The 24,146-nt window shown below is 38.9% G+C and overlaps 1 protein-coding gene and 1 long non-coding RNA gene across 6 annotated transcripts in view; one reads left to right on the top strand and one right to left on the bottom strand.

Annotated features, from left to right (window-relative positions):
* CNST (consortin, connexin sorting protein) overlaps positions 1 to 24,146 on the top strand; it is a 122,610-nt gene that overhangs the window by 83,746 nt on the left and 14,718 nt on the right. For all 4 annotated transcript variants that reach the window (XM_077901358.1, XM_077901359.1, XM_077901360.1 and 1 more), the window contains 6 exons: positions 4,287 to 4,317; positions 6,502 to 6,588; positions 7,049 to 7,163; positions 9,368 to 9,389; positions 9,559 to 9,655; positions 18,772 to 19,637. In XM_077901358.1, the coding sequence (XP_077757484.1) occupies positions 4,287 to 4,317; positions 6,502 to 6,588; positions 7,049 to 7,163; positions 9,368 to 9,389; positions 9,559 to 9,655; positions 18,772 to 19,637 (1,218 nt within the window). The remainder of the gene's footprint in view (positions 1 to 4,286; positions 4,318 to 6,501; positions 6,589 to 7,048; positions 7,164 to 9,367; positions 9,390 to 9,558; positions 9,656 to 18,771; positions 19,638 to 24,146) is intronic.
* Positions 15,079 to 24,146, bottom strand: part of LOC144315986 (uncharacterized) — a 33,344-nt gene continuing 24,276 nt past the window's right edge. For both annotated transcript variants that reach the window (XR_013381730.1, XR_013381729.1), the window contains 2 exons: positions 21,768 to 21,818; positions 15,079 to 19,610 (listed from right to left, as the gene is read on the bottom strand). This is a non-coding gene — a long non-coding RNA (uncharacterized LOC144315986). The remainder of the gene's footprint in view (positions 19,611 to 21,767; positions 21,819 to 24,146) is intronic.

The following is a 24,146-nucleotide window of genomic DNA, read 5'->3' as shown; positions in this document are numbered from 1 at the left end:
CGTTTTAAAGTAATCCTCAGGCATTTGATGGCATCACCCTTAAATACATGTACATGTGTTTCCAAGCTAGCAGCTGCTCCCCAACATTTCCTGCAGGAGGTGAGATGCTGATATCTGAGTATTATTCCACAGACAATCTGTAGTTGGGTTTCCCTCACATTGTTCACAAACGTAACTAATTTTCCCCTAACCCAGGATCCCATGAAAGACCCCACATTGCATTTGGTCATCAGGATTCTTTAGTCTTCTGTAATCTGAAACAGTCCCTGCCTTTTCTGTTTTTTTTTTAACTTATACTGACACAAAGAGCCCAAGAGTCTTTTTTTTTTTTTTTATTCATGTGAGAGAGAGAGAGAGAGAGAGAGAGAGAGAGCAAGCTGGGGGAGAGGTGGAGGGAGAGGGAGAAGTAGGCTCACCCATGAGTAGGGAGCCCCATGTGGGACTTGATCCCAGGACCCTGAGATCATGACCTGAGCCAAAGGCAGATGTACAACCAACTGAGCCATCCAGGTGCCCCATAAATTTCACTAATTTTTATACTTTGGAGCACTTCAATATGCAGTTCTGAACTCCAGGCTTAAATATCCAGCCTCCTGACATGTCTAAAAGAGCACTTCAAACTTAAGATGTATGAAATCAAACTTTGATTTCATTCTCCCAAATCTTCTGCTTCCCTAGTCTTCCTCCTTTTGCTAAATAGCAGCCCCGAGGGAACAAAAGACTCAGTCCTCACCTTCTAAAATCTAAAATCCAGAAGTGGCCAAAATAGGCATGTTTAGGAATATACAGTTTAAAAGAAAAAAAAAAAAAAAGGAAGAACTCTGAGCACTTATTCCCAATGAAAGGAGAAAAGGGCAAGAGAGAGGAGGGCTTTGTGAACACATATAATAGGAGTATTTGACTCCTTAAACCACATGCATGCACAATTTTAATGAAAATAACTGAAAGGAGATATTGATAATTCAAGTATAAGGTAAGAAAAGCATTTTGGTTACAGTCATTGTAGTGGCTACAGAGAGAGATGGATTGCAGTCCCTTTGAAGGAAAAATCCCTAGAACTTGATGTGGATAGGAAAGCAGATGCGAGAAGTCCTAGATGGCCAGGAGATCCAGACTGGATGAGTGGTAGTTCCAATAACAGAAATGAGGAATTGGAGAGGGAGAGTCCCTTTGGAGACAGTTGTTATTTTTGAAGTGATATTCCATCAGTGAATATGTGCTAAAGGCTGTTGGAAACATGACTACAGTTACATCAGTTATATATTTGTATTTTTAGCTCTCGAAACTCTTGAAGATTCCATTTTAAAATTCTTGTTCTCAGTATGAGTAATCTTTTGTATACTTAGTTAATATGATTACAGGTTAGCTCTAAGTATATAACTGAAGTCATAAACATGGAAGCTTTTCATATAGAAGTCAGAGGAAAAGCATCAAGTGTGGTACTCTGCTCAGTGAATTTGTACTAGAACTGATGTCAGACTCAGGAAATGGATCCACTGGGATCCTTGAAGCCAGTCTCCGTGACTGTGGTAAAAAAATAGACCTTCCTTCTTCCCTTTTCTGGTTTCTGGTAGGTAAAAGAATCCTGAAGCCAGAATAACCCTAAAACTATTACCCTCCCAAAGTGATAGTCAACTTACTTCTTCACATGATTCTACTCTGCATCTTGCACTTCTGGTTCAGACTCTGACTCAAAAACCATTTTCAGCACTTATTGCTATGTGATGACCACTACCCTAGATATGCACTCCCTCACTTAATCCTGACAGTAGCCTAGCATCCTTGTCTTGCAGAATTGTAGGTATAGGTATTATTGTCCCTGTTGCACAGATAAGGAACCTGAGGCTTGAGACATTGCATGTCCAAAGTCACATGACTAACAGTGGCAAAGTTTGGACCAGAATGCAGTCGTCATCTCCACGCCTCATGTTCGTTCTGCTCTACCAGGGTACTTCCCCGATTTAGATATATGGACATCAAAGAAAATCCCATCTGCTCTTGCCCTGCTGGATTTGCCAGGGGTGTGTTTCTATAGTGGAAATGGCTTAGGTATTTATTTTCCTCAGCTGCTCTTTCACCTAGAAATGCCTATTACTTTTGAGACATTGGATGTCAGGATACCTTTATAGTTGTTTTTATGGTATTGGAACTGTCACAGAGATCTGAAAGCTAATTGCAATTTGGATTTCTGTAGTGCCAGGAAGTCTGGTTTATAAAAGTATGAAGCTTTTTATAAATAACTCTGTGCCAATGGTACACAAATGCACAAAGTCAAGGAGAGTAGCTTTGAAGAGCCAGAAATTTAATCTTCATGGGTAACCTGAAACAGTATTTGATGTACAGAAGAGAAACTATATGCCATGCAAGAGATTTTTTTCACTGGAAGTTGATAAATGAAATGTTGGTGATTTCTATTAGGTGTAACCCAGTAGTGTGCTGGAGCTCGCTACTACTAGCTCATGAGAACCATATTCAGTGGTCCATCATGGTAGCTTGACACTGGCTATGATAGAAGTATTGACAACACAGAAATGAGCAAACGCTACAAATCAGGGCTCTCCCCAGTACTCTAGAGCCAAATGTAGGCTGTGTGTCAGTCCATTACTGGTTGTAGTATATGAAATTCTTGTTTTATAAGTAAAACTGGTTAAATATTGACAATTTGATTCAGTTCTGGTTAGTACTGTCATACTGTTGATGAACTGTCAAAAGACAAGCAGAATCTTGAGAAGCAATTTATCCTTTGCAAAGTCCTCAGAGTAGAGAGTCAGTATGGATCAAGATTAGGTTAAACTAAAACTTTACCAAGAGGTGATTGAGTCCAGTTGTATATTGCTCATGGAAAACTGTTAGAGTTATAGTATAAGTTTTAAGGTAGGCAAATATTTTCCTTTAAAAGTATGCTGTTTTCATTGTGGGATTTGGGAAAAACCATTTCTTTTTGTTGCTAGATTATAGGTTTGACAAGTACTGTGTTGCTCTTTGCAGTGGCAGCTGGCTGGAAAATGGTAGTAGGGGCCTATAGATGGGACACCTTTCTTACTAGAGACTTAGAATGAAACTATTTTATTTTTTTATTTTATTTTATATTTTTTAGATTTTTTATTTTTATTTATTCATGAGAGACACAGAGAGAGAGAGAGGCAGAGACATAGGTAGAGGGAGAAGCAGGCTCCCTGCAGGGAGCCCGATGCGGGACTCAATCCCGGGTCTCCAGGATCACGCCCTGGGCCAAAGGCAGGCACTAAACCACTGAGCCACCCAGGCGTCCCCAGAATGAAACTATTTTAAAAGTATAAAGTATTTATATGAAATATTCTAAATATGACAACAGTTTGTGCAAGTATTTCTCGGTGAATAGTCTTACTGTTGTTCTATTTATAAATGCTATATCTAAATAAAGGTATTACTAAAAGATCCCAAAATGGTTAGAATCAAAGAATTTCTTAATTTAAATATGCCTTAGAATGAATCTGGTAACTGATAAGCCTTGACTAGGACAAGATTCTGACTCTGGACCCCTCTATCCAGTGCCCTTTATCCTGTGCTGCACTGTGTATTCCAGATATCATTGCTCAACTCTTAGCACTTGACCCTGCATTTTCTGAAATATCGAAAGAGAACCAAAAGTCAAAAATCAGTGTCCCATGAGGTACTTGGTGAAATACAAATGAGTCTTAGGTGACTTGACACATTTTAACTTTCTTTTTTTAAGATTTTATTTATTTATTAGAGAAAGAGAACATGCATAAGCATGAGGTGGAGGGAAGAGGCACAAAGAGAAGCAGACTCCCCACTGAGCAGGAAGCCCGACTTGGGACCCAATCCCAGGACCCTGAGATCATGCCCTGAGCCGAAGGCCGAGGCTCAACTGACTGAGCCACCTAGGCGCCCCACACATCTTAACTTTTTTATTTAGAATACAGAGTCACTCTTTTACCTGTGTTATACCTTTATAAGCCCCCACAGTATTTTCCTCAATCTTTAAGAAATTCTTATTTCTAAACTCTAATGAATTGATGAAGTTAGCCTTGATTTGAAATAGAATAAGGAGAGAGGGGTTGCTATAAAGATCAAAGAATGTCTCTGCTTTGCTTCTTGCAATCAGTGACTTCAAAAAATGTGTACTATACCTACAGTCAGATTTCTTCTCAACTGGTAAGTGTAGTTCAGAGTTTTTTTAGTTTGATATCAGAGACTTTGAGAGTGTCATGGTCCTAATTTTGTGCCTTCTCATCCGACTATTAATCTAACTTCCTGTCTTTTTGTTTGTTTGTTTTTAACAGATAGCAGAATCCTATTTCCAGGAGGAGGACTGTATCCTTTTCTTTATTACAGGAAGAAATTCATAGGATGCATAGGGAACTGCTCATTTTTTTAAACTGAGATTTACATACTATATATGTGTGTGTGTGTGTGTATATAGTTTTATATATATATAGTTTATATATATAAAATATATAGTTGTTTTCTATCTCTCTCTCTATATATATATATAGTTTTTATATATATGTATGTGTGTGTGTGTGTATAATTGTTTTCAATGGATTTTAACAGCTGTGTTCACCCATGTAGCTACCTCAGAAGGCAAGGTATAGAGAATTCCTGCCACTCCAGAAAATTCTCTAGAACCACCTAAATTTGGCCTTCTGTGAAGAAGCTCCAATTTTACCACAATCTAAATATTTGTGTGTTGGGGGAGGGGGAACACATGGCTGGAAAATATAATTTAAAAAACCATTGGGTTTTCTTTCTTTTGAATTAAAACAGAAGTGCAAGTCAAGTGATACTCATATGGTAGAGCCTGTTGAGCATATTATGCACAGTAAATCTCGTGACTGTCTTATTCTAACTTTCGGCTGCAAAGGGAAGACTGAATTCTTCACTTGTAATAAACAGAACAGATGCTGTCAAGTGAGACTGCATATTAGCTTTTGTATAGGAAACATTTCTTTACTCAGTTTTCCAACTGCCCTTTGTAAAAATTGCTTCTCTTTTCCAGGAATGGCCCAGTATAGATTCTCTAGAAGGAATGTGCCCTAAACATCTGTGTTTCCCCATTTGTGTGATTTCAACTCCCTCCCAATCTTGTTGACTTTTACCACATCTCTAAGCAGATTGAGGGAAATGCAGTTATGATCCTGACCCCTATCAAACCAACTGTGGTCACCACTTCAGACAACAACAATGCATGATTAAGTCCACAGGAGATCTAATTCTCGTGGAAGGGAAGCTAGAACTCTTTTTCTAACCAAATAATGAGCACAATGCAATGCAGTGCAGAATAGCATCCACATCCCGAAGAACTTCTTAGTGTGCAAACCCATGAGCCTTAGCATCAGAGCTTTTGGAGGTCAGACCCAGAAATATGCATTTTAGCAAGGTTTTCAGATTATTTTTTTTAAGATTTTATTTATTTATTCATGAGAGAGACACAGAAAGAGAGAGAGAGGCAGAGACACAAGCAGAGGGAGAAGCAGGCTTCATGCAGGGAACCTGATGTGGGACTCGATCCTGGGGTTTCCAGGATCAAGCCCTGGGCCGAAGGTGGCACTAAACCACTGAGCTACCCAGGCTGCCCTGATTTTTATGTTCAGTGAAGTTTGAGAAACATTGGCATACTTTAAGTCATAGAAAATGGAATTGTCCCCACTTCTCCCTGCCCTACTTAATGATCCTGGAATATTTTGAAGACTACAGATGAGAGAGAGAGAGCTGAATCTCCAAGTGATCATGGGAAGGGCAAATAGCTAAACAGTGAGTTTTTCCTCTTCTCTCTTTCTGGGTCAACATTTAGAACATGGCCCAAAGGAAGATAGACAGTTGGACAATTTAGCACAACCTCATATGATGCTAAGTATGTGATACAGATGGAGAAGGCAGAAGCTTATAAGAAAATCTACAAAAGAGTAGAAGCACATAACTATGAAAATCACTCTGTCCAGTTAATTTTTTTTTTAGTTAATTAAATTTTTACAAAAGATCCATATAATGTTGTACTCTGTCCTTGTTTTGGCTAGTAAGCCTTTGGTCTTATGGGAGAAAAGCATTCAGTGAGAAATAAGTAGAGTCAAGATGAGCTGAAATCAGGAACACACATTTGACCAGAGGGTAATGTAGCTGCTTGACAGAAAGTGATTTTAGGAGAGGGAAAAAATGGGAAACGTTTAGATTCCAGGATTCCATGTGGATCTGTTTCCAATTCAATTACCCTTAATTGATTCTGCCAGAGATATACTGGTAAGCTGGCATTCCTTCAGCATTAAAACCTTCTTTTAGTTTCTGTTTGCTGATAGAATGGAACCCGAGTAGCTATGGCATCACATGCTACATTGAACTTAACCTACTCCAAACCAAGAAACCCTAATTTAAAAATATTTAGAGTGCTTTCGTTTTTTTGGTAAGCTCCAAATTTCCCAGTTTTGATTGGACATTCTTCTTCAAATAAGAAGCTACGTGTAAAGAGTCTGGATTTCTATTTTCCTCAAATTTTCTATTCAGATGAGAAAGCAATGAAATTCATTCAGCTTGAACGACTGTATCATGAGAAGTTGCTCGCAAATCTCTCTGCCATTCAAGAAGAGTGGGGTAAGTACAGGCTACCATAGGATGTGCAATTATCAGTAATCTGACATGTTCCTATCTAGAAATTTAACATATTTGACCTGGCTTTTTGTAAGTCAGGAAATAGATGTTTCCATAGTCAAGTTAATGTTGCAAAGAAAGTAGCATTTTTACCACAAGTCTGTGTCATTGTGAGAAAATTTCTCTCTTTGTATTTTGTTCTTTGCATCAATGCCAAGAAAAGAACACTTAAAACTGTTTGCATTTCTTCTGATTCCTTGGCATGCCCTCTGGCTAATTTAGTCTCTGAGATAATATTTACTCATAGTGAAAAGTAGTCACTTAGTTATTTCTGTGTTAATAACTTGGGTTGCATGAGAAGATAATTTTGTATGGAGATCTTTATCAGTGGTACTAGTTAACTACTTTTGCCCCCTAAATATGTTTGGTAGTAGCTAATAATTAACAAATATTTTAAATTTAGAAACAAAATGGAAAACTGTACAACCACATACAGTTACATCTCTAAGGAATTCAGAAAAAGGATTTAATGGTGAAGATTTTGAACAGCTTACCAAATTTTGCACAACACATCAAGAGTAAGTACATCATCAAAAAAAAAAAAAAAAGAGTAAGTACATCAGTATTTGTGTAGAATGAGTTGGAGTAGAGTATTGAAGCATTGTAGTGCTGGCTATCTGAAATTCATGATCCATTTTTTTATTAATGTTTTCAGCTGGAGAAATTAAAGCAGGTAAAATAAAATGATTGGCTTTTACCAGCTTCTATCTGATTAGCTTTTATCTTTCTCAGCTTCTATTATAATTTCTGAGAGAGAAGTAAGTAAAAGTTCAACTTTACATAAGTTTAAAGCACCTTCTAATCAGAAATTTTAATATATATAACTTCTAATTTTGATCTCTTTTTGGTTAAGAAATTAGGTGATTGAAATAGAAGAAAGTTGTATATTAGGATTTTTTTATTATACTTGTTTGCCACTGTTTGTAGGTTGTTGTAAAAAAAAATCTGTAAGATTTGTCTAATAGTGGGATGTAGAAACAGTATGATACTTAACCAAAATACTGCAAAAGGAAAGCTATATTTACCACTTATTTTTTTTACACTTACCAGATAATTTTAAATTGCTTGATTTGTATCAAAAATTAGGATTTTCAAAACTAAATTATAGTAATAATAAAGCACTTAAATATATTTTCGGAAAAAATAAATAAATATATTTTCAGAATTCATTATTCTAAGACTCAGAATTCTGAAGGTGAGGGGACTTGGTAGTGTTTAAACTAGTGCAGATGTCTGGGATGTATAAGAATCCTTGATACAGAAGCTAGAAGATTTCATTCTGTTGATAACTTTTTCTCCTTTTCCACCAAAATTAACTAAAGAAGTAAACTAAAAGTGTATTTGTCACTGATGAAACAGACCCAAGTAATTGTTGTTTAGCTCACTAGTAGATAGTTGCTTTAGGGTCTAATTATTTTGGAGACCAGCCTTTGAAGAATCTTTGTAGATTCAAAAATGTTGCTCATTGATGAAACATGATAGTTTTCTTCCATTGATTTGAACCTTTGAAACAATATTTTTAGGGACTCTGCATTATAATCTAGTTTCTTAGGATGTTAAATAAATTAATGTTTAACTTCTTAGACTTTTAAAATAATGGAATCTTTTACGATAGATAAAGGAGATTGTGTTCTTTCAAAATATTCAGAACAGACACTTTCCCTGTCTTACCCATGGAACTCATAGTTTTTAAATGTGTTGGAGTTGTCTAAATTATTTAAAAACAAATATTTATTTCATATAATATTGGCACAGCACTTTTAGCTTTAAATTTGGATAACCCCCCAAATTTTTTACTATAAAAAGTAGTGTTTAATTTATTTACATGAAAATGCAGAAGCTCAGGGAGGTTTTATATACACATATATGTCTATGGAACTACCACTGACCAAGACAGAATAGCCCAGCCCCTCAGAATGATCCCTCACGCTTGTACCAGGTCAGTACCCACTCCCCAAAATAACCACTATCTAAGCTCCATAACAGTCTGTTTGCCTGTTCTGTAATTCTTATAAACGTAATCATACAGAATGCAGATTTCTGTATTAACTGCTGTTGCTCATCATTGTGTTAGGTCTGTGTTTCATGTTGTTGCATGTAATGGTAATTAGCTCGGTTTTATTCCTGTGCAGATACACTGTGTGATTGTGTATCAATTTATTTATCCATGATAGTGTTAACAGGCATTCAGATCCTTTCTGGTTTCTGAGTATTGTGAATTAAATGGCTATGAATATTTGTGTGCATACCTTTTCTGTGGACAAATGCATTCTCTTATCCTTGATATCCCCTTAAAACACATAATATTTAAAAATTCCTTTTTTTGTTGCCCGTTTCCATGGATAATGCCAATAAAATTATCTTTTATCATAACCTGTTTCAGGCTATAATGACATAAACTGGAATTTTGAAAATATGTGTATAAAATACTCTTTACATTATTAGCAACATATTAATTTTTTTTTTCTGGGGCTAAGTATTCACAGCTTCTTTGGGGGTTTTTAGTAGTAGTTGGCTAGCTGAGAAAGTAACACATGATAGAGCTGCCCTTTGAACTGTGTGAACCAGTGGTAATGTTTCAGCCCTGGAAATGTTCTGTGCTAATATTAGAATCCAGAGAAGCTATATTTTATTTTTACAGCCATTTCAGTGACATTTGTTTGGAAGCATATTGCTGCTGTAATTTTTTTTAAATCTTGTTTTTTGTTTTTTTTTTCTACAGTCCTCTTTTATCCAAACATAAGGTAAGAGACTGTTTCCTCGAAAATATTTATGGCAAAATGTTAACTCTTATGTCTGTTGTGTGGACTGTTTTAGGAAATAATCAAACCTTTCTCAAATTATTTTCAGCTTTCTAACTTAACGGAATAGTTTCCCCAAGTTTTTTTTTGTTTTTGTTTTTTAACTTTTTAGATAGCAGCTGTAGAAAAACCTCTGGGAAGGAAATGCTTTACACAGTTAATAGTTTCTGAGGATCCAAAGGAAAGAGGAGCCACAGCCAAAGAGCCGGGTATGTTTTTACATTAGAAAGAGGTGTAAGAGGGGCACCTGGGTGTCTCAGGGTGCGATTCTGGGGTCCTAGGGATGGAGTCCTTCTTGGGCTCCCTACAGGGAGCCTGCTTCTCCCTCTCCTGTGTCTCTGCCCCTCTCTCTCTCTCTCTCTCTCTCTCTCTCTCTCTCTCATAAATAAATAATCTTAAAGAAAAAAAAGAAAGAAAGAAAGGGTTGTAAGAGGCACCCGCCTCTTAAATTTTGCAAGTGTTACAAGGACTATTTGTGCATTTACATTTTTTTGCATATACCTCTCCTACCAGACAAATTGCAAAGCGAGAATCTTTTTATATTGTGTAACCCTATTTTTAGATATCTAGTCATGGAAATTGTAACATCTAAATTCTTATAGAAACAAAGTTACTTGCATGTTTTCAGTAGATAGTTATATCTATCTGAGTATGACAAAATTGTACAAAAATACTCTGAAACAAAGTTGGTTTTGGTATATTCAGATACACTTTTCTGTTTAAAAACCAGCAATTATGTACAGATTTGACCAGAAATTTATGCTGTAAATCTAGATATTTAAGAACTCTGTTTCTTGGTTTTTTATCTTCTCTTCCCCTTTCTTATAAACTAACTTATGGTGTAATTTAATTTCCATGTATACATTTCTAAAGCATTTATATTTTATACCACTTTCTGTGTCTTATGCTAAAAGCCCAAAGATTTTTAGAAACTCTTACAGTACTAATATATGTTCATTATAAAAAATTTTAGGAAAAATAAATACATACATACATACATACTTTAGAAAATAAATAACTACATTTTAGGGTGTTTGTTTTTCCTGACGTATGATTTTAGTGCTGATTTATATTCTGAGGCTCCATGTTCCTGGGCCTGAGACCTGTCCTAGTAAACATGCAGCATCAGGTGTTTGACTGAGTTGCCTAAAGAGATAAGATGATGGTGATGACGATGCCTTGAATGTAATCTGCTGTCTTCTCTCTACAAAGCCTCTTTTCCCTCTCTACATCATTATCCCCTCTTCTTCTGTGAGGTGAATTTAGGATATTGCCTCAAGTCCATCCTACTATTCTCTGTTCTTCCTGTCTCTTCTCTTTTTTTCTTTTTTTTTAATAAATTGAAGTTTTCTCCAAATAAAATTATATTCCATATTTTGTATTTTGAAATACAAACTTCTCTTCCTTTTTCTCCCTTCACCTTTTTTTTTTTTTTTTCACCTTTTTTTTTTTTTTTTTTTTTTTTAAGTCCTACAAGTAAGTTTGTGATTTTCTTTATTTGGGGTATGTTGATACACAATGTTACCTTTGTTTCAGGTGCACAACATTGGACATCCCTATACATTACGCTGGACTCACCATAAGTATAGCTACTAGCTGTCATCATGCAATGCTATTACAGAATCATTGACTATATATTCCCTACAGTGTACCTTTTATTCCTTTGGCTTCTTCATTCCTGTATCTCTCACTCTTCTTCACCCATTTTGCCCTTCCTGCCCTCTCCTCTCTGACAACCATTAGTTCATTCTCTGTATTTATAGGTCTGATTCTGTGTTTTGTCTGTTTATTCATTTGTTTTTTAGATTCTACAGGTGTGTGAAATCATTTGGTATTTGTCTTTCTCAGGCTGGCTTATTTCACTTAGCATAATACTCTCTAGATCCGTCCATGTTGTTGCAAATGGCAACATATCATTCTTCTTGATGGCTAATATTCCATTGTAGATATACCACATCTTCCGTATCCTTTCATCTGTCAGTGAACATTTGAGGTGCTTCCATATCTTGGCTATTGTAAATAATGCTGTGATAAATGTAGGAATGCACATTTTTTTCAAATTAGTGTTTTTGTTTTCTTTGGGTAAATACTCAGTAGTATCAGGAATTATTGGATCATATGGTAAATCTTTTTAATTCTTTGAGGAACCTCTATACTATGTACAGTGGCTGTCTCTTTTTCTAGTCATTTTTATATTGGAAATTATAGTAAAATTAGCTTTATAAAGATCTTAAAGAGGGAGGAATTCACAAAATAGCCTCCCACTTTGGATATGGCTGTCTCCATGGTCTGTGCTTTGGGAAGACTGCTGTTACTGGCTGGTTGGTTTGACCGGTAGCACCGGTTGCTGCAGCTCAGGCTCAGCACTATTTCTAGCTTTCTAGCTTGGGCTCTGCTGTGAGATATGTGGTACAGATGAGGAAACTGAGCTACCACATTCAAGTCACTTCCTTGTGCTTTGACTCACAACTAGAAACTGTGTCTTCAAAAAAAAAAAAAAAGAAAAGAAAAAAAAACTGTGTCTTCTGGTTTACAACTGAATGCAGCATCCTTCTGCTGAGTAAGTTATATGCATCATCAAGACTTTCCTAATGCAGACATCTCCCCTGACAACCATCTCAGGAGGAAGGTAAATTCTGGGGAGAGAAATCTTGCCATGTCTGATAAAACAGTATCTTTTAAAGAAGAGTGTCAACTCTTCCAGAATTAATTTCCTCAGATTGGTTATTTTCTGAATAAATGCATAGAAATGTGAGAAAAGTAGAAATATGAAAATAATCCTTTAAATGATTGTTATTAAATGTATTTTTCTTGTTTTACCTCATATTCCTCATTTTTAACAACATCCGACATGCAGTCCAATCTAGACTTGCCTTTTCTTGTTCTTTATCTCCAAATTCCTTGTTCTTAAGTTCTTTCTATAATATGTAACTTGCCGTTTTTTGTGTAAATGTTAAAGATATTGTTTCTGGAGCCAGACTGGTCTGGTTTGAATCCTGTCTCCACCATGTAAAACTGTGTGACCTTAGGCAAGTTGCCTAACTTCTCTGGGCCTCTCTTTCCTCAGCTCCACAAAGTGGACACTAATAGTACTTACCTCATAGGATTTTTGTGAAGATTCAACTAGTCATTTCATGTTAAAAGTTCAGAGCAGGGGGTGGGGGGGGATCCCCTGGGTGGCTCAGTGGTTTGGTGCCTGCCTTCAGCCCAGGGTGTGGTCCTGGAGTCCTGGGATCAAGTCCCACGTCAGGCTCCCTGCATGGAGCCTGCCTCTCTCTCTGCCTGTGTCTCTGCCTCTCTCTCTCTCTGTCTCTCATGAATAAATAAATAAATCTTAAAAAAAAAAAGTTCAGAACGGAACTTGCCCCGAGAGCAGAACTCAGTATATGCTCACTGCTCTTTCTTCTCTTCCTCCTCTCCACATTATCAACACCCCTGCTAATGGTGTTCTGTTAATGTCCTCTATGTAGTATTCATTACAATCTACCATTGTTAAGTCTTCAAGTAATTTACACAGTATTTTGTATTTTCAGAATACCTTTATATATATTATTTCATCTGTTCCTGTTAACAACCAATGTAAATTAGCCTGAATCTATTTTAAGAAACTCAAGGAAGTAACTTATCCAGGAATAGAATTCATTAGAACTCAAATCCAGACCCTAGTTTTCTGACCCTGAAGTCCAGGTATTTTATTAATTTATATTTTTCTTTATCAGGTATCATTTTATATGTAAAAAATCACACGCTACACAATACATTATCACAAACAACAAAATGAAGATATGTAAGACTAATACCCAACAAAGGACCGAATTACTGTTGGTTGTGACAACTATCTTTGTGTTCCCATCTGCTCCATCCCCTACTTTCACCCCACTGCTGAAAAAAACCATCATACTGGGGTTTTTGTTTTTGTTTTTGTTTTTAATATTTTATTTATTTATTCATGAGAGAGACAGAGAGAGAGGGGCAGAGACACAGGCAGAAGGAGAAGCAGGCTCCATGCAGGGAGCCCGACATGGGACCCGATCCCGGGTCTCCAGGATCACACCCTGGGCCGAAGGTGCGCTGAACTGCTGAGCCACCTGGGCTGCCCAAGCCTGGGTTTTATACTTCTCTTTCCCTTCTCATTTTTTATTTATTTTTATTTTTAATTTTTAAAAATTTTATTTATTTTTTTGAAAGAGAGCAAGCACTCATGCGCAAGCAGTGGGGAAGGCAAGAAGGCCAGGGAGAGAGAATCTCAAACAGACTCCCCGCTGAGCATGGAACCCAACTGAGGCTCAGTGTCATGACCCTGAGATCATGACCTGAGCCAAAATCATGAGTGGGACACTCAGCTGACTGAGCCACCCAGATGCCCCTCCCCTCCCTTTTTTTTTCAATGTTATTGAAGCACAATTTCCATACCAAAAAAAAAAATCACCATTTTCAGTGTGTAATTTGAGGAGTTTTGACAACTGTATACATTCATATAACTATTAACCCAAGCACATCTTCGTCATGCCAAAATCTTCTTCCCAGTCCTCTTTACAATCAGTCCCTCCTCCACCCAGGCCCAGGCAACCCAGTGCTTCCTGTTACTATCAGTAGGTTTTCCTTGCTTTAGAATTTACTGTAAATATAATTTCTCAGCATAGTTTTCCAGAGGCACCATCTTGTTACACGTATGATTAGTTCATTCCTTTTCATTGCTGAGTAGTATTCTACTCTTAGACTATACCACAATTTGTTTATCCATTCACCTGTTAATAGACATTTGGGTTGTTTCCATGTTGGGGATATCATGAATAAAACTTCTAATTTTTTGAAAAAGATTTTATTTATCTGTTTAAGAGAGAGCATGAGCAGCGGAGGGGATGAACAGAACTTCTGTGAAGTCTTTTCTGTGGAGATATGATTTCATTTCTCTTAAGTAAAGAATTGAGGGTGGAATTGCTGGTCATAGGGAAGGTACATTTTTAATTTTCTAAGAAACTGCCAAGCTGTTCTCCAGGATACCCACCAGTGGTATGTGAGGACTCTAGTTGCTCCACATCCTTGCTGACATTTACTGTTGTCAGTTTTTTTTTTTAATTTAGTCATTTTAGGAACATGAATATCATTGTGGTTTTAACTTGCTTTTCCCTGATGACTGGGTATGAACATTTTTAGTTTTGAATTCGCCTCTATAGAAGCTGGACATTATCAACATTTTGTACTTAGTTTAAGTATTTTTTTCAGTGTACTGTCCTGATATCACTCAGATGTTTGTACTTATGTTAATTAATGAGATATTCAGAAAATATAAGACATGTTCATTCATGAATGATTTAGTCTTATATCATGAATTTTGGAGGAATTTTACCCTAAAGAGAACTCCTGGGCGGGGCACCCGGCTGGCTCAGTTGGAGGAACATGTGACTCTTGATCTCCAGGTTTTGAGTCCAAGCCCTGTGGTGAGTGTAGAGATTACTAAAAAAATAAATAAATAAAAATTTAAAACAAGAAAGAGGGAACTCATGGGGGAATGGGAAATAACTCAGGGACATTTCTGTAGATTATATGTTAGAATTTAGATTAAATCTAACTGCTCCTTTTAGAATTCTTTAACTCAGGGTCTATTAAGCATCTGTCATGCATTCAGCCATTTTTCTTTTTTTCTTTTTTTTTTTTTTAATCAAAGTGGAGTTTTTGTTAGTAGATGTGAAGTGAATGAAGTTGGGAATAACAGACTCACTAGATCTTTGGGTTCAGGAATACCAATTACAGAAATTCATGCTAATATTAACAGAAACATAAGCAATGATAAGTTTTATACTAGAATACTCGTCAAAAATTCAGAAAATATTTTTTATTAATCAGAGTGGATCAAACATTTAACTTCATTTTTTCTTGGAACACCATTGAAATGTCAGAAAGGTATTCTTTGTTTTTTATGGGATTTGTTTTTAAAGATTTTATTTATTTAAGACAGAAAGAGAGCACAAGTGGAGGGAGCATCAGAGGGAGATGCAGACTCCCCATCAAGCAGGGACACCGATGTAGAGCTCAATCCCAGCACCCCAAGATCATGGGCTGAGCCAAAGTCAGACCCTTATCTGACTGAGGCACCCAGACACCCCTAGAATGCATCCTCAAAGGCAGAAACCCACAGTGACAGAATTGGCAGCAGCAGTGGATGTGACATCTAGAAAGATCCAGAAGCTAGAAAGCAGGTAGATGAATGGCAACTAGCTTATTACACCAGAGAAAGCTGAAAGCTGAGTGTCTACAGGAACAATATCGAGTCCTGCCTGGAAAGGTTTGGGAATGGGAAGCACAGAGGTGCCTCTAATGTCCAGCATACAGGGTTGGACTGGCAATGGGAGGTTGGGTCGAAAGACTCTACAAGAAACACTTAGACATTTATAAGCCCTTTCTACCAAGCAGGAAGTTGTTGTTTATTTCGTAGAGCGTCTGAACTGGAAGAACTGTGGATGTGCATCAGGCATAACTCAAGGAAGGGGTATTATATAGAAAATGAGAACTGAGTGCAAATCTTAACACCTGAACAGTGGCAAGAGCCTTATCTAGAACCCTGGTCTCCTGCTTCCTCTCAGAGACACTGGCTACTTGTCCAGGAGATAAAACCTCCAGATATTCATATTAAAATTCATATTAGGGCAGCCGGGGTGGCTCAGCGGGTTTAGCACCGCCTGCAGCCCAGGGCGTGATCCTGGGGACCCGGGATCGAGTCCCACATCGGGCTCCCTGCATGGAGCCTGCTTCTCTCTCTGCCTGTGCCTCTGCCTCTCTCTCTGTGTATCTCTCATGATTAAATAAATAAAATCTTTAAAAAAAAATTCATATTAAAGGCCTCCCAGCAAATGGCCCAGGCCCTCTTGGTCCCATACAGAGGACTGACTCCTCCTGGAGAACTTGCCTTTAACCACAGAGCTGCATGTTGTCTCATTTAAGAAAGCCTCAGATAGGAAAGACAAAACCAAATCAGCCTGTCAAGCCCAAAGAAGCTCAAAGGAAATAAAATGTAGAGAACAGATGAAAGCTTTAAATAAATGAACAGTGTCACAGGTTAGAGAGAATATTGTATACATAAAAACAAGAATAAGGAGCTGTTTTAAAATAAGAAAAACATTCAGGGAAAGAAAATGCTCTTTGAAGTTAAAAAGAATGATACCCACAATAAAAAATTAATTACAGGACGCCTGGGTGGCTCAGTCAGCTGTGCGCCCCAACTCTTGATTTCAGCTCAGGTCATGATCTCACGGTCGTGAGATCAAGCCCCACGTCAGGCTCTGTGTTGAGTGTGGAACCTGCTTAAGATTCGCTGTCTGCCTCTGCCCCTCCACCCCTCACTCTCATGCACTTTCTCTCTAAAAAAATAAATAATAAAAATTAAAATTAATTAGAAAAGTCAAAAATTGAGGCAGCATCCCCGAAAGTTAATCCGAAAGCAAAGAGGAAGAGTATGGCAGGAAAGGTAAAGATGAGCAGTCCATGAGGCCAGATCTGAAGACAAGCATTCTAGAATGAGAGAACAGAAAGCAACAAATAATCAGGGAAATAATACAGGAAAATTCCCAGAATTGAAGTTCATGAGTTTTCAGGTTCAAAGTCCCACCAAGTACCCAAAACAAAGAAAGAGAAACTTCAAGAAGCTTCAGGACCAGGACCAGATACAAGTAAAATAATCTAAATCTTCAAGGATGCAAATGTAGGTTATGGGAGATTGGCATTCAGATTAGTTGAGAGACTCCGCAGCCCTACCAGAGCCCTAGAAGCTGTGAAAGGAAATTGTCTCCAACATAGGAAACTTGACCCAACCAAATATTTTCGTCAGGGGTGAAGGAAAAGACTTTCAGATCTAAACAACCTTAGGTTTACCTTCCATATGCCTTAAAAAGAAAAAAAAAAAATTCCAAGAGAATAAGCAAAGAGGAAGACCTGGGATTCAGAAACAATGTTTCCAGCACAGAACCAGAGGGAATTCCAGGGATCACGGAAGGGAACTCCAAGGATCACGGGAAGGGAATTCTAGGACAAGCCCCGTGTAACTGGCCTAGAGAGCAGCTCTGGTTAGGAGCTCAAGAAGGTATCTTGTGTGGTTTTTTTAAGATTTTTTTTTTTTTTTTTTACTTTTTAAAGTAAACTCTACACTCAATGTGGGGCTCAAACTCAAAACCCTAAGATCAAGAGTCACATGCTCCACTGACTGAGCCAGCCAGCTGCCCAAAAAAGGATATATTTTAAAACTGATGGTATAGGGATCCCTGGGTGGCGCAGCAGTTTGGCGCCTGCCTTTGGCCCAGGGCGCAATCCTGGAGACCCGGGATCGAATCCCATGTTGGGCTCCCGGTGCATGGAGCCTGCTTCTTCCTCTGCCTGTATCTGTTGATACGTAGGATATACTTGTATATCTGTCAGAGTCTAGAGATATGTAGGCAAGGATTTTTTTTTTTACATTTTATTTATTTATTTATCTATCTATTTATTTATTTATTTATTTATTTATTTATTTATTTATTTATTTGATGGAAAGTGAGCACAAGTAGAGGGAGTGTCAGGCAGAGGGGCAGACTTCCTGCTGAGCAAGGAGCCTGATTCAGGGCTCCATCCCAGGACCCTGTAGGGATCATGGCCTGAGCCAAAGGCAGACACCTGAGCCACCCAGGCGCCCCAGCAAGAATTTTTATTACATGAAGGAATGAGGCAGTTACCAAGAGTACACAAAATAAGTGGAAAAGAGAAAGGAAAATATATCCTACTACACCGTGTGAGTCAGTCGTGAATACTACTTATAAACCCATAGCAAGGTAAATGTGAATATCGATTTGCCCCAGAATTGTGTTGAATTCTAGTGAGAAGCTAGAGAAGGGGAAATAATATACCACTGGGGGAAAGGAATAGAAAGAACCGAGAGAACTAATCCTCTTCTTCCCCAGTAGGTAGTTTTTAAAACTGAAAAAATCAGCAACAGCATAAATGTTATCTGTTGGTAAATGGAGGGTAAATATGAAAGGAATTATAGAAAGCCAGTAAAGTTCAAAAAACCATCTTTCAACCTTTGAAAAAATTACTTGTTCCATGAATAATGAAGAACTCTGCATTCATATTCGTGTTCTGAACAGTGTTAATTTCTATATGTAAAGGGTTATTTAATATATAATATTAGAGTATTTCCTCTCTCTAAGGACCCCATTAATCCAGCAGATGCAATTTCCACTGGAGAGGTTTCAAATTTTGTTGTGTCACACGTATTATTCACATCTGTCCCTTGCCCTTTCCTCCTGTGCAAAGTGTTGTTTTGAACCTTAAACAACTTGTTTTTCTTCGTTTTCAGAGAGTGAAAGTTGTCTTGGCACGGCGCCAGGGGGAGAAAGCCAGCGTCATCAAGAGCAAACCAGGGAGAGGAGTAGCCCCTGCTGTCCTCACATGGACAGGCTGGCGGATCCCCCGCGCCTGCCTGTAACTTCAGGGAAGGACCACGGGGGGGAGGAGCCGCTCTGCAGCGCCGAGGCCCCGCGGGAGCTGCCCGCCCAGCCCTGGGACGCCTGCGAGGATGACAGCCGCCTGCAGCTGCCTCTCCCGGGGCCCAGCGGAGATGTGGCCACAATAGGCCTGGCTGCAGACCCTGCCGTGGCGCTCCCCAGCGAGTCTATGAGAGAGCCTCTCATCTCCCCCGGCTCCGACCTCATAGCACCTGCGCTGATCTCCGAGGGAAGATATTCACAGACTCACAGAAAGGGACTCCGTTTACCACTTAAGGATGCTTCGGAGGCGTTGCCCACGGACCGACTGGAACATAGGGAATTCAATGAGCTGCAGCAACCCGATCTCCCAGACAGCAATGGAAAATCACCGCTGGGGCCTCCTGACCCCCAGCGCTCTGAGAGCGCACTTGGTGAGGGTAATAAGGTGTCTGTCTTAAGTGCAGCTCCTCCAGGGGTGTGTATGGCCCCGGAGGAGGTGGTGGATGAGGACGATCGAGTCAGCAGAGAGACTGAAGACTATTTGAACAGCCTTTTAGAAGGTTGCTTAAAAGACACCGAGGACTCCCTGTCCTGTGAAGAGAACCAAGAGGAAGACTCGGACCTCCTTCCAGATCTTTCTCCTGAAGAAGCCTCCTACAGTCTGCAGGAGGATCTGCCTTCCGACGACAGCTCTCTTTCTCTTGATGACCTCGCAAAAAGGATAGAGATTGCAGAGGTAAGTTTGGGATTTAATAGAAGAGCAATTAAAAGCAAAAGGAAATTTAAAAAACACCTCTGCTAAATAGTGCCTTGGTTTTGTACATTTTCCCTGGTTTCCAACATGACAGGGAAATCTACCTAACATAAACTTTTAATAATTAGTAATTTTATTTTGTATATGGATTGAATAAGATGACTTTTTATCATGATGTTTATACCTCAGGAACTTTTATTGCATGCCTCCAGGGAAAGTTAGTGTTAGCAACACTGTTTCTTATTCTGCTGTCACTTTGACAGTTCTGGCAATTATGATCAAGGCAAGATTACTTACATTCTTGTAAGAAAATCTCATTTTTCCCCCACATACATCTAGAAGTTAAAACACATACTCACTATTTTTTATGATTATTATTATATTTTTTAATTCTTTAAAAGATTACAACAGAACAAAGGAAACGTTTTATTATTTTTTTAAGGTTTTATTTATTTATTCATGACAAAGAGAGAGAGAGAGAGGCAGAGGGAGAAGCAGGCTCCACGCAGGGAACCCAACGTGGGACTCGATCCCGGGTCTCCAGGATCACACCCCGGGCCAAATGTGGCACTAAACCACTGGGCCACCGGGGCTGCCCACGTTTTAAAATACAAAGAGAAACTGGGTGGATTTTCAAGCCATTAACTTATATGTTGTAAGTCTTCTCTTTCTTGTAGTATTAATTTATAAGCTGTAGTTTGATCAGATTTCATACTTACTGCTTCACTAAGACAAATTTTATACATAATATAAAGTTTCTCCAAATAGTAAGGAAGCTGGTCAAAACAAAACATATCATGGTAGACAGGATCAAAATGATCAGTCTTCTTTGTTTGATAATACAATTTTTTTAAGTTAAGAGGGAAAAAGGGGGTGCCTGGGCAGCTCAGTCAATGAAGCGTCTGCCCTTGACTCAGGTCCTGAGAGAGGGTCTGAGATCTCAGGGTCCTGAGATCGAGCCCCCATCAGACTCCTTGCTCTGTGGAGAGCCTGCTTCTCCTTCTCCCTCTGCCCTTTCCCCTGTTTGTGTGCTCTCTCTCAAATAAACAAAATAGAAATCTTTAAAAAAAAAATAATAATATAGTTAAGGGGGAAAAATCCATATGCAAACTAGCCCCAGTGGAAGGTGGCTTTGTTCAGTGGAAAGAACAGTCTTACACAGTCTAAAGTCACATACAGACCCACCCACTAGCAACCCTGCAGAGTTCCTGCTAACCTCTCCATGTATGTTTCCTCCCCTGAAAATTAGGATACCAACTACTCTTCCTGTTTTTCATCTTCTAGGTTTTTCCAAGTAAGCTTTTAAGTCCCATTTATAGCCATTGTTTTCTCTTTCTGCATCATCATTGGAGGGAAAAAAAACAAACTTTAAGTAGAAACTGAAAAAGCAACAGAGCCAGAATGGACAGCAGAGTACCCAGGAAAGCAGCGCCCTGCAGGAGCTTGCTCAGATCCTCAGCTGTCAGGCCACTGGCTTGCTGCATTGCCACTTCTAGTCAGCTCCCCAGCAGCTAGTCCTAATTTGTTCTTGACTAAGTTAGATAAAATAATAAAGCACTTGATCTATTATTCATTCGTTTATTTTAACTAGATCTTTTTATTACCATTTACAAGTCAGTCCTCTATAAACTATGATTTTTTTTTCTTCCTAATTTCCTCTTGAAATTGTTTCATAGTACTTAATGAGTGCAGAGTTTCTGTTTGGGTTGATGAAAATTTTAGAAATAGATACTAGTAGTGGTGGCACAACATCGTAAATATAATTAATACACTGAATTGTTAAGACTGCAATTTTATATTAGACATACCTTACCACAATTTTTTCTTAAAGTTAAAAAAAATTAAATAGAGGGGTGCCTGGCTGGCTCAGTCAGTGGAGCATGCAACTCTTGATCTCGGGGTCGTGAGTTCGAGCCCAACATTGGGTGTACAAATTATATAAATATAAAATCTTCAAAAAAATAGTGTTTTCATTAAAATAAAATAAATAAATAAAGCCAGTAGTAAAATACTGGACCCAGTATTCCTTCCCTTGTTCATTTTCACCAGGCTTCTGATACAGGGAACTATCAAAACGGAAGTCACACCTATATTCAAATCTAGCTGTAATACCAGTTTCCCCTTCCCTGACCACTGCTTTTCACACCAATGATCCAGTTGACCCTGTGGAGAAAAGACAGAAGGTCTAGTTTTAGATTTTTAGGTACAAATGGTGAAGGGTCAGAGCGCTCCTGATGGGTCTCCTACTTTACCTGTAGTCAGGGTTTGCTATTGAACTACAGCCACGTGGAGTGTTCTTCCTTCAGCTCATAACGTCAGTTTTTCCTACAGATAACACCTCACAGGGGTAGAAACTATTTTTTTTAAGATTTTATTTATGAGAGAGAGAGAGAGAGAGAGAGAGAGAGAGAGAAGCAGAGACACAGGCAGAGGGAGAAGCAGGCTCCATGCAGGGAGCCCAATATGGCACTTGATCCCAGAACTCCAGGATCACGCCCTGGACTGAAGGCAGGTGCTCAACTGCTGAGCCATCCAGGCGTCCCAGGGGTAGAAATGATTTACGTTTTAAACTTGTCTTTCCTGTGAAGTTCTCTTCTGTAAGTGCTGCTTCCCTTTCCTAAAATTCTATTGATCTGTTAAGCTGTGCTATTTTAAGAACCCCAAAAGCTGCATATGATTAACAAAACTAATTTGTATTCCTGTGATAATGGTGAACAGATTGTTTCTGAATATTTCCTCTTCATTCTGAGGAATATGCTTCAATAAATTCTGCCTCACCCTGACAGGAAAAGAGTTTTAAAGTTTCAAAACTAAAAAATCACTAGTGCAGGATGCTTGGGTGGCTCAGTGATTGAGCATCTGCCTTTGGCTCAGAGCATGATTCCAAGGTCCCGAGATTGAGTCCCGCATCAGGCTCCCCAGAGGGAGCCTGCTTCTCCCTCTGCCTGTGTCTCCGCCTCTCTCTCTGTCTCTCATGAATAAATAAATAAAATCTTTAAAATAAAATTAAAATTAAAAATCACTAATGCTTACAATTTCCTTACTACCTTAAGAGTGAAGTTTTGGCCTAAATAAAATGTCCAGGCAATACTGGGTTTGCTTGTAAATGCAAACTTCTTTCTTTCTTTCTTTCTTTTTTTTTTTTTAATTTTATTAATTTATTTGAGAAAGCGCATGAGCTGGGGTGAAGGGCATGGAAACCGAGACGGAGAAGCAGACTCCATTGAGCAGGGAGCCTAACTTGGGGCTGGATCCCAGGACCCTGGGAACATCATCTGAGCCGAAGGCAGATGCTTTTCCAACCAACTGAGCCACCCAGGCACCCTGCAAACTTTTTAATCCAAACACTGTTGTATGTTCTCAGCAGCATCCTACTAAGGCTCTCTGTTCCATCAAGTGCTGAGGATACAGTGAGGATTCAGATGAACTTCTGATTTCATCTATTGGGGCCTCACTTGGGTAATTTTCCTGGACTTGTTTTTAAAATATTTTTCATGCTTCCATACTTTGGTGAATAGAAGATACAGAGCATAATGTCTTAATAACCAAATATTTGCACACAGTATGTTCATGCCCTCTGGAGCCACAGAGGCTGCTAGGTCTACTCTCTTCCAGATTGCTGTGCTGCCCTAGTGAGTCCTCCAGTCTCTCTTCCAAACCCACCCTTGCTTCAATGTGAGTGACTCTGCCCCTAAGCAATTTCCTCACTGGTCCTCACTCTGCCAACCTCTGTGGTTATGGTGGAATGGTCACAATGAAAGTCGCTGCCACATTTTCCCCATTTGTTGGTCTCCCTGCTTTCATTCTCTTGGCATTGCTCAACTGTGGATGCGGTGCTGCTTGGCTTTGACAACCACCACCAGCCCATTGGGAGCGTTTGCTGTTGTCTTTTAAGCAATCAGGGGCACCTGGGTGGTTCAGTGGTTGAGCGTCTGCCTTTGGCTCAGGGTGTGATCCTGGGGTCCTGGGATCGAGTCCGCATCAGGCTCCCCCACAAGGAGTCTGCCTCTCCCTCTGCCTATGTCTCTGCCTCTCTCTGTGTGTCTCTCATGAATAAATAAATAAAATCTTTTAAAAAAAAATTAGGGACGCCTGGGTGGCTCAGCAGTTGAGCACCTGTCTTTGGCCCAGGGCCTGATCCTGGAGACCCGGGATTGAGTCCCACATTGGGCTCCCTGCATGGAGCCTGCTTCTCTCTCTGCTTCTCTCTTTGCCTATGTCTCTGCCTCTCTCTCTCTGTGTCTCTCATGAATAAATAAAATCTTTATTAAAAAAATTAGGCTCACATCAAATGAAATAATTTATGCAGAATCTCATGGGGAATGAAAACTGTTTACACTAATTTAATTCCAGGATGTAGAGGCATGTGTAAATGAAACTTTTCTGGTTTTTTTTTTTTAAGATTCTATTTATTTATTCATAGAGAGGCAGAGAGAGAGAGAGAGGCAGAGACACAGGCAGAGGGAGAAGCAGGCTCCATGCAGAGAGTCC

Source organism: Canis aureus, chromosome 6 (assembly GCF_053574225.1).
Source record: "Canis aureus isolate CA01 chromosome 6, VMU_Caureus_v.1.0, whole genome shotgun sequence".
NCBI lineage: Eukaryota > Metazoa > Chordata > Mammalia > Carnivora > Canidae > Canis > Canis aureus.
Note: the sequence above shows the minus strand (reverse complement) of the source record. Positions and strands in the feature narration are given on the sequence as shown.